This window comes from Anopheles gambiae, chromosome 2, assembly GCF_943734735.2.
Source record: "Anopheles gambiae chromosome 2, idAnoGambNW_F1_1, whole genome shotgun sequence".
Classification (NCBI taxonomy): Eukaryota; Metazoa; Arthropoda; class Insecta; order Diptera; family Culicidae; genus Anopheles; species Anopheles gambiae.
The window spans coordinates 13,437,423-13,448,605 of NC_064601.1; the positions used below are offsets into that span (position 1 = coordinate 13,437,423).

The 11,183-nt window shown below is 47.9% G+C and overlaps 1 protein-coding gene across 2 annotated transcripts in view; it reads left to right on the top strand.

The window, feature by feature from the left end:
• LOC1281113 (connectin) overlaps positions 1-9,523 on the top strand; it is a 95,871-nt gene extending 86,348 nt beyond the window's left edge. For both annotated transcript variants that reach the window (XM_061644433.1, XM_061644432.1), the window contains 3 exons: positions 4,947-5,834; positions 5,932-6,148; positions 7,703-9,523. In XM_061644433.1, the coding sequence (XP_061500417.1) occupies positions 4,971-5,834; positions 5,932-6,148; positions 7,703-8,163 (1,542 nt within the window). In that variant the 5' untranslated portion in view covers positions 4,947-4,970 and the 3' untranslated portion in view covers positions 8,164-9,523. The remainder of the gene's footprint in view (positions 1-4,946; positions 5,835-5,931; positions 6,149-7,702) is intronic.
• Positions 9,524-11,183: the final 1,660 nt, after the last annotated feature.

Here is an 11,183-nt window from a genome sequence, read left to right on the forward strand (position 1 = left end):
GGAGGTTAGAAGGAAAACGTGTTTTTTCGTCCCAAAAACTGGAAAACGAAGTGTAATACTTAACAATCAGGGGAAAATCGACAGTAAATGTTGGGAACTACCAGTAGCAGCAGCAGCAGCAACCAAAAAAAGGAAAGCAGTGAGCTCGGATGGCTAATTGGCAGAAGAAGGAAAAAGTTGGAACTTGCAACGCGACGGAAACGTTGCGAGGACGACCCCGCTGTGCAGTGCTGGTGTGACCGGCAGTCGTTTGATCATGGCTTTATGTACCTTTTCTGTTGCTTTTCAAATTTACCTCCCTTTAAAATTTAGCTGGTAAAGTCTTTCGTGTGGTTTGAGGTGGGCGAGTGTGGCTTTAACCGAGGATAAAAAACATCCTGTTGCGATTTGGTCGATTGGTTGAGAAGCTACAGCTGTGCATACAAAATACGAACGGAAGCAGCGGATGCTTTTTTTGCATGCTTCAGCAGTAGACCAATCATGTTGATTATAATTTCTTTTGCTGGAATTGCGGGCCTTTATTTCACACCTCAGTAGCCAATAATCTTGATAAATCACAAAACAGGAACGAATGAAAGGTTAAATGTGCTTCAAATGAGGTGTGAGTGAGTTTGCATTTCGGATTGCATACATGCCGGCGGATACCGTAGTGAAAAGTAATTAATAGATAATCGTTCAATGAATCATATTTTCATTGAATGTGAAGTGAGGATGGATCGATACTTCTAATTAAAATTGTATTTGAAACCCATATATATAAATGAAATTGAATGAATAGCTTTTGAACAACGCATTGAAATAAAACATACAACGCAGAATGAAAAAAAAACAAACTCACAGCACAGTGTCCTTCAAATACTTTTATCTGATCATTAGTTTGCCAATCAAGTATCGATACCATTCGCATCCCGGAGCGCTAAGGGACATCGCTAGAATGATCTCTCACCCGGAGATGCTTTGATTCTGACGGGGCCGTTCTTTCCCTTTGAATAGCCCTCGGTTGGGCTCTTCTCTCACGTCAACAGTTTGGCGCGCTGTTTTGACTCGCACCAGTCAGCTCCGATGATGTGACGATGACGAAGCGACGATGAGACCGATGAGGCCGCGTTGATGAATGGTTACGATGGTTGAAGGGGTCTTATTCCTTGTTATTCCCTCCCTTCGATCGAGGGGTTTGTATTTCCCACCCTAGGGTCCCTCCCTACCGGTAACTGTTGCCGGAGATCTCGAGCACGACCCTCGTTCTCGTTTTGCTGCGCTTGCCTATTGCTTTCCAATCAAGAAGCTATGAAGCTGCCCGACCTGCGCTGAAGTGGCCAGTTGTTCCGGGGCCGTGCTAGGGGAAAGGGGACGCAACACGCAGCACAAAACAAAGGTAGGGACGGGTGCAATTAAAAAAAAATGAAACGAAACACGAACGAAGCAAAACGGAAGTGACACAACACGTTGCTTGGACCATCTGCAAACGGAGCGATTTCCGTTTGGGTAGGGCAGTATGCAGCAAAGGGACGGGAATTGCATCGTCGCGCACTCGATACTCGTTCCTATTCAAAGGCATAAAGTATGGTTTTGCTTCCCCGCTCAAGACACTCGAATAGTGAGTTATTTCTCAAGTGTGGGGTGTATTTTTTCCTGCTTCCTTTGAATCTTGTTTCCTTCGTGTTTTCGAAAGCAGAACCCAGAGGCACTCCAGGGGCACTTGCAGGTAATGAGCTGTTGATGCAACAGCCGCGCAAACCCCTGCGGGCTCCGCAATCCATTGTGTGCATCTTGCCTGCAAGCATCTTCAATCAAGGGGTTCCCCATGGCAGTAGGAAAAAATAGTATAAATATTGGTGTATCAAAACACAATTAAGCCCCGTCGACAGCAGTGGCCTCCGTATGCATACACATCCTTATTATAGCGTTTTTATTGCACCGAACGGCTTGCTTTCCGTGTGCTGAAACGGCTCACGCTGTTAGATCGATGAAAATTCGATCAAAACATTAGCTTTCCCATAGAACCGAATGCAAGAAAAAAGCGGGACAAAAAAGCTTGAGCACAGCTTGAACCGTTCTGGCATGCCATTTTTGTATTTTCCTCCCCCCTGTGCCCAAATGTGCTGCCTTGATGATGTGCAGAGTGCAATTTCTCTTTTCATATTTTTGCAGGCAGCACAACAACAAAAACGCACACACAAAAAACACGAAACATATGCACACTAAACGAAAGTGACTTTACGTGACATTGCAAACTGCTGTTACTATCGGTGTGCACGCCGCCGGTGCCCCAGAAAACACACAAAATGCATCGCAGGCGAACGAAAATGTGCAATGCATGTTGATGTTGCACCATTTTGCCTTTCTTCCCCACCCCAGCCCACCATTCCCTGCTTGATGTAGTTTGATTAATATCCTTTTTGCCTTCGTTTAACCCGAATTACCTTTCAGCTTCCGTGTGTGTGTGTGTACGTACATGTATGGTTTTATTTATTGACTTTCGATGCCCGCACAAATGAGGGGAAAATTGAATGCAATAATAAAAATCGATGCAATCTCTTATCGGCAACAAGCGGCGAAACGCTTGCACTCGGCGGCAATCGAGCGGCAATCGCGTTTATTCGCAAAAAAGGGGAATAAATTGCACTTTATATAAAATGAGCCAAAATGCTTCTCATGAATACCGTGTGCAAACGTGTTTCTTTTTCGTTTGTTTGTTCGCTGCACTTTCACTGGCACCGTGTGATGCGCGTCGTCTTATGGGCACCGCAGGAGCTCGGAAGGCAACACGTCCGGGTGTTCGGTATGTTGCAACGTTTGGGAAGTTGAGCAAAACAAATTGAAAAAAAAAATAAAAATGGCGAAACATATGAAAGCCGTAACGTACCGCTTTCCCCCTCAATCAAGCTCTTACCTTTGGCATGCCACAGTTAGTTTTTATTCCCAGCATCATTGGGAGCGGTGCCGGTCGGCCGTACGGTCCGTTTTAATTTCTTAATAGAAACGTAACACCAGTGTCCCCGGGTGGCGCATGTACACACACATACACACACGCTCGGTGAAATATGACTTCCCGTTGGCTGACCGGAAACGCCCGGGTCCTCACGAGGGATGCACACACACACACACGTACACCGGAGATAGGCAACAAAGCGAAATTGGCAATGCCAGTTAATTGAATGAAAAATGATGCGGCACGACGGGTGGTGGATTTACTGGCCCTGGACTCAAAATCAACACAACGGCGTTTGGCAGAGGGACGAGGAGCGTGCTGCAGCAAAGCAGGGGCCCAGGATAATGAGACAAAAATTAACGACCCAAACGTCACCCGTTACCCGTCGAACGCCAGCTGCGTGTGAACGGCTCGGCCGGGGCTTTTCCGGGCGGCGCGAGTCAAACCGAACTAGGTGGGAAAATGTCACCGCGTTCAATAATGCAGGTTCCGTTAATCAGCAAACCGATCGGTAAGGGGTGTGAGGGTCGCAGAAAATGCGTCTGCCGTGAGTATGAATCAATAATTGATGAAGAACACAGCTCAGGAAAGTTGTTTCCGCAATTGCAGCAGCTGTACGAGGGAAAAGATTGCAGCAGCGTGCCATCGTGGCATGGCGTTTTATTGGGAACGAATCGATTCCACCCAACGGATTGGGGGGAACCCAGAACACATGTCACATTTAAATTCTCTTTTATTGAAATTTTAAATTGACACAAAAAAATTACAACTCTTCACGAAACGCTTCGGTGCAAATGGATTGTGCGAATGCTGCTTCCAAAATTTCAAAAAGCGAGCGAGGGTTGCAACTAATTCCCATTATCTGGTACCTTCTGCCCACCTGCCAGCGAAGAAGCCTTCGCCCAAGCGGCTGCTAAATTGCTTAAGTAAATCAGATGCTAATTTGATAGGGTTCGAACGCGTTGAGGTGGTGGGTGGAGTGGAACAGAAAATAAAAGCAAAAGAATAAATAAATCCCCGCAAACCGGGGGGAGTGAAACGTCTCCCGGCAACTCGTCGGGCTACAGTTTTCCACCCGGGCCGCGTGACAAGCGCCTAATGTCCCCTCGGGGCTGGCTTTTCCTCCCCCGACAGTCGGGTAAGATGAGACCGGTACCAGCCGGTCTGAATCAACAGAGATAACCGGAAGGGCGTAATCGAATCGCGAATGCGCACACCCACAATCAAAGATAAAAAGGAAGCAAACCTTTTTTTTTTGTATTTGCCTTTTTCTCCTCCCGGGACGTGACGACTCCCCTTGCCTACCCAACTCACAAATCGTTCGACGTAAAATCGCTGTCTTCGTTGCTTTTTGCCGTGCCTTTTTTTTTCTTCTTTTCCTTTTCCTTTTTGTTTGTTGATGTACAAATTTCACCCTTCCTGGGGAGGCGATCATTCGACCAAAAACGCCTTCAGGGAGCGATTGTTTGAATTGAAAAAGGCACGCTTGCCTGCGGGCGTGAGCATTAAAATGTTTGCCTATATTTGCATTCGGCATCGCTCACTGTCACGCCGGGAAAACGATGGTACTGTAATGAGAGGGGTGTGTGTGTGTGTGCGTTCTAAAGTTCTAAAGACGGGGGAAAAACAAGCATTGGCAACTAAGCCGAAAATGGGATTCCCGGTATTTGGCGTAATGTGCGTGAAACACGCTTGCGTGCTAAACAAATGCGACAAATCTTGTTTATTTTAATTGAAACTGCAGCAACCGCTCGGTTGATTTCTGTGAGGCCTGCGAGGCAGGGAAGATTACGATACATTGTGCAAAATGTTTTGGGCGATGTGGCCGTTGATGGTTTTAGAAAAGGATTAAATTAATTATTCTAACAAGTGTTCTAGTGTCCCATTAGCCTTTGAAAAGGACGCCGATAATGATATTATCTTAATTGCTTCGAATGGAAATACCATCAAAATGTGTATTGCAGCAACCCTTGTTTCTGAATGACTTGCTAACGGTTTCATACACTACTTTCAGCTCTACACAGCGCCACAAACGACGATGAGGACGATAAGCACAGACCGTACCCTGGCCGGGTTGATGCTGGTGCTGCTGGCCACCCTGCCCTACGCGACCGTAGCGCGCAGCTACGAAAAGCAGACGGTGCGCAAGGGCAAATCCGCCCAGATCGTGTCCTCGGCACCGACCATCACCACCCCGCTGATGGACCTGTGCTCCGAGGACATCAACATGAAGCTGGCCTGCCACTGTTCGCCGGAAAGCCACGCCAAGGCGCAGAAAGCGTCCTGCTCCATCTTTGACGGCGAGCTGCCCCGCAAGGACTACAACTGGCTCGCCTTCCACACGCAGACCGAGCTGGAGCATCTGAAGTTTACGGTGCGCAAGTCGGGCAACCTGACCTACATCCCGTCGGACGTGATCGCCACGCTGTACAAGCTGCGCACGCTCACGATCGAGTACGGCATCATCGGCGACATCTATCCGTACGCGTTCGGCAACCTGACCGAGCTGCGCGTCATCAACTTGCCGAACAATCAGATCGTCACGCTGCACAACCACTCGTTCGCGCACCACCGGTCGCTCGAGGAGCTGATGCTGGAGAACAACTACATCCGCACGATCGGGCGGGACGCGTTCGTGGACGTGCCGAAGCTGATCAAGTTGAACCTGGCCAACAACAGCATCGTCAACCTGCACGACAACGGGTTCGAGGAGCTGACCAAGCTGGAGGAGCTGCGGCTCGAGTCGAACCAGATCGCGGTGCTGGCGCGCGAGTACTTCAAGGGGCTGGAAAACCTGAAGATCCTGAAGCTGTCCTACAACGACGTAGACTATCTCGGTGCGTTCGTGTTCGCCGACCTGTGGAGCCTGCAGATGCTGTTTCTCGACAGCAATCGCATTGAGGTGAGTGCGCGGTTCGCCCGGCTGTTTGAATGTTGGAGCGATTTAAGAGCCCTTTGAACTTAAAATCTTCGTTTGTTTTTTCCCTTTTTTCCAACAGAAAATCGACGAGCGTGCCTTTGACGGACTGACCAGCCTGAACTATCTGCACCTGGAGAACAATCGCATCACCACGATCGACAGTGCCACCTTCACCAGCGTGTCGGCCCTGCAGCTGCTCAACCTCGACTCGAACCGGCTGTCCACGATGACGCACAGCCACATCGTGCCGCTGATGGACAATCTGGTGAACAACAGTGCCCTGCTGTCACTGCGCGGTAAGTTGCCCGACGGTGCCGAAAATCAGTTTTCAGACCGATTCAACCCTTCTGCTCGGCTGAGTGGTACGACAACCGACACGCCCGACACCGGTATCGTTTTGGAGGGTTTAGCCAGCTTGAAAAAAAAAAATAAACCACCTCCACAAACCATCAAACACTCGGATCGGTGCCAACTTTAAACGAAACATTTTATCGTCCATTCGACGGGGTAAACGGTCGTAAACCCGCGTGCGGCTCCAGTACACACGCTGGATTAACCGAAATATGATTGGATTTTCCGATACTCATCCTTGCCATCCTTTGGTATCGAAGGAAAAAAGCGGTCGCACGACCGCTCAGCATATCGGTCCGTCTGCGTCTGCTGCCAGTGAAGTGCCAACGGTAACCGATACCGAGTGATTTCTTTTCCGAATCCCGACAAAGAGACGGGACAATTTTTAGCCCAAAATGCCAGTGCGATTTTTTGCTCTCCCTTTTTTCTCCCCCAGTTATGGTCGCTTTTTCATCCAAAGCTTTGATACTGTTCGATGGAAGTTCGAAATGGAAATCATGGTTTTGAAAATGGCCCGTCCGTCTGACCCTTAGCCCATTCTCGGTCGAAGCTCATCTCCGGCACTGCACGCCAACTGTTGCCTGGATTGAGTGGATGTTGGGACTTTGGAAGTGTGGCTACATGTGTGTGTGTGCCTGCCAGTGTGATGAAAGGTAGAGTTTACCATCCACTGCTCAACGATGGCCAGTCGATACTGTCGTTGACAGCTGACACATGAAAAGGTTTTACATCCTTCCTTGCCCTGGCCGTGTTTGCGTGTGCAGTACGGTGCAGGCTATCTTGATCCGTTACTCATTTTTGCTTTAATCCTATCCTTGTGCAGGGTGGAAGTATAGCAGAAGAGCTTCAAAAGCTTCATTCGAATGGAAAACTTGAGTGTGAATGGGTTGGGAAGAACGCAAATGCATATATGCAGCTTTGTGCAGTGCGTTTTTGCGTTATTGAACTGTTTTGTACTCGTATTTGCGGGAACCAGTATAGTTTCGTGGTTTCTCAAAAATATTTAGGAAAATATGTTCGAATAATTGATCGATTCTTGTATCCGTCTGATAACTCCATATTGTTCGTTTTTACTAATTTGCCTTAAATTGCAGCGAAACGATTGTGGAATTTCCACTAACGAAGCTCTCTGAGAAGCGTACGTTTCGCATTGGTCAGTGCCTAGTGGAAAGCATTCTCCATAAAATGGCATTTCAAGCATTTTTCAGCGTTCGACACAGAAGCAAAATTGATTCCGGCAGAGTATTTGCAGGATACGGTGGAAAACTATATTTAGCTGGCATTTTTACCTGGAAACCCCAATAGCACTTAACAGTGGTTTGTTGTCCAACGTATTGCATACATGTAGGCGTTTCTTGCAACGGTGAAGCATAAAGCAACCGGAACCGCATGCAGATTGCCATATTGCCCGTATTTTTTCGCAGTAAAACTAATCCATACTCCATGCACTCTAATTGATATCCCTTTTTCCGGCCGCTCTCTTCCCATTCTCCTCGCAGACAATCGATTCATCTGTGACTGTCGGCTCTCGTGGATGTACGATCTGAGCGACCGTACGCGCAACGAGGAGCTGCGCGAAAGCCTCAAGAGCATCGACTGCATCCTCGGCCTGACGCCCGAGGAGCCGACACGTTCGCCACTGGCCAGCTCGTACGACTTCGGCCAGCTGGACGAGAACGGCGAGTACATCGACGATTCCGCGAGCGAAAACGACGCCCTGGCCAAGGAGGTGCCGCAGACCGTGAACGTGCTGAAGCTGGGCCGCGAGGAGCTACCGTGCCCGGAGGAGCTGGCCGGCCCGACCGGCGATCCGAACCCGCGCGAGTCCAAGGGCCTGTTCAACCTGTCCTGGAACAGCTCGGCCGCCGGTGACCGGTACGGCGGCAGTAGCAGTAGAGTGCTGCTAGCGATAGCCGCGGCCGTGGCGCTCGGTCTAGTGCGTCGATCGATTAGCTGTTAAGTGGCCACCGGGTGGGGGGGCGAGGAACCGAAGGTAACTTATTTACGGCAGTGTGCGCGTTGGTGCTTTTGGTGCTCCAACGCACGATCGATTGTTTTTCCCCCTCTCCCGTGCACGTCGGCTCCATCGGGCGCGCCTTTCGCGAGGCGTTACTGAATGGGGGCTCGTTTCAGCCTTCCCTGCTGGAAAAGCTTTGCACTATTCACCCATCCCGCTCACTGGGTTACCCATACACCTCAACAGCTCCGCATTGCATTTATGCAGCGCAAACACAGTCACAAACACGACCGACACATCAACAAGCGAAAGAGGAGAGGCGCGAAAGCGGAACACGTTTCGCGCGTGCATGTAATATATAGTGAAAGTGAGGGACAATTTTGCCAACCTATTTCGTAGCATTTAGAGCAAACCCACGATAGAACAGTAGCGCATGTGTGTGTGAGTGCGCGCTACCAGATCGGTCGACGGCATCAGAGCGGGGTTAAGCGAGGGACGGTAGCTTTCTTTCGTCGGACGTTTTGTGGTAGATTTTAGCAAAACAAAGTGATCGCCGAACTTCTGCTCACACTCAAACCATCACAATCATCACATTCGTCACCAGCATCATGGTGTGTTGTTTCATTCTCCCCCACTCCCCACTTTTGTTTTGCGTTTGATGTACCCACCAACGGGGTACACTAAGATCGAGCGGGCCAGTTCGACAGCATCCACGGACAGTGGATGAACACAGGACGAATTTTGGACCGATAGTTCGACAGCGGATAGCTGCGGTTGGACGGACAGAATCGAGACTCTGATGTGGGGTAACCCATTTCTTTCCTTTTTATAATAAAAGAAAACAAATCAGACAACACACACACATATATAAGTAGGTTTTAAGCTAGAGAGAACACACTGAACGATGAAACCCCTTTGCAACTGAGTACGATGTAAGGTATAAACAAAAGAAAAGTAACAAAAAAAAACAAAGAAAAACGAGCAAGCGAGTAATAAGGTAAGAGAAGGAGAGAACATACACTACCATGAAATGAAACCAAACAGAGAAAGAGCGAGAAAGTAGCAAACAACGGCAAACAGAGCGAACAGAAACAGGATCAAACGAAGCGAAGAAACCAAAAGACAGTGAAAGTACAGTTTATGTAGCATCGACGGGAAGGATAGGAAGAAACCGTACACCAAGGGAAAAAAGTAAGAACAAGCGATGATGCAAGGAAACATGATGCAATGTTGCAATTCTTCTGTGTGGTGAGAAAAGATAAACAAAAAAATAAATACAACTCTGTAAATTGCCGTGTCGCAATGTGAATAATGTGAGTGGAAGGCGAGGAAATAGAAATAAATTTTAAAGTAAGTAACAAAACCAGCTGCCTTTTCTTCTGACTTTTCGGATCGTTTACTTGATTTTTCTTTTCCAACCTTAATGAGTCTATAACTTCTTGTTCCATGTTAACCAATGAGCAGTTCCATGTAAACCATCGTTAATACACACAATCATTGAAAGGTAAAGCCCTAATACATCTTAAACCGATCCTGTTTCTTCCTTTTCATCCCCAACAGAATGGGGCTACCGCTTCCTGTCCTAAATGTTTCCGTTCCTTTGCTTCGGGTCCGAAAAAACCACTTCCGGTACGAACCAAATCTCCCCCCTCCCCCTCCCCATGGCTTCAGCTGCTCGGATTGATCACACGAATCGGTAGCTGTCATCGAAGGTGGCACACTTTATCCTTTTGCGAAATATTGATTCCGTATCTCAGCTTTCCCAACTGATGGCATTCGCATTCGTATTGCTTCTTCGTGCTGCTGGTTGCTAGCTGTTGAGTTTTATTTATAAACTCCACCGAGAGAAAGACTTCTGCTGTTGCCTGGGAGAGGGGAGTGAAATGGACAAGATGTTTCCTGTGCTGCCCGAAATAAATTGCTTCGGGGGATGGAAATTTTACTTTTTTTTTGCCAAGAACGATTTACAATCACTTTGTACCATTGGAATGGCTTTTCTTTTGCATATTTCTGTCTGGTTGTTTTTTTTGTGTATTGCTGAAAACCCTCCTCCATGGGAACGAAACACCACGCGTACGTACGGCCCGCCACGCGCAATCAATCTTACGCGAGGTCCGATTGACTGTTTATGGGAGCCGTTTTCGCTCTTTTTTTTCTTCCTTTTTTTCTCTGTTCTGGGTGAAAAGCGCCAACACAACACTGCAAAAGAAACGGGCGGAAGCGGAAACTCCATCGTTGCACAACTGTTTGATTTATGTTTACCAGGCACTTGTTGCTTGTTTCGGCTTGTGTTGCGGGTGAGCTGAAGGGGCTTTGGGTGCTTTTCTTTTGCGTCTGTGGGTATGTTTTTTTTCGGCATCCATCCCTCATTTTCCGTGTCAGCCGTTGTTGGCACGACGGACCGGGATACCGGAAGGGGCGCTCTCATCTGTGGAGCTCGGCTTTTGTGAAATCCATCCCGGAATGAAGAAAAATGGTTTATGATTGCTATCTTTCAATGGGATTCGGCATCATACTTTTCATCTTGGCCTCTTGGTCCGGGCGCGCTTTGGAATGCATCCTTCTGTTTTTTGTGCTGGATCGTTCGGCGGCATTACTGGCGGCGAAAGAAACCGATTGATTGGACCGGGAAAGGAATTGGTCGAATGGTTCGAGACGATTGATATTTTGCTCCCGTTTGATCAATTTTGTTCCCTGTTTTTTTTTTTTGCGTGCGGCCGGCACTACTACACTGTTGCAGCGCAGGATGGAAAAATCCTTTGAACAACCGTGAGACGACGATCAAAAGAATTCGTTGACCGTGGTATTATATTTTATTACAGGCGGCTTATTGATTTCGAAGCGTAACATGAATGCAAGTTGCTGTCGGTGGAAATATTAAAAAATCAATCAATCGGTAGGGAAGTCGTGGGTTTTTTTACCTCGATAAAAACGATTCGTGCTTGTAGTTGGTTCTAGCCTGGACAGGATCCTTCATCGAGAAAGAAGCTAACCATTTATATCGATAAGAACTAATTTCATAA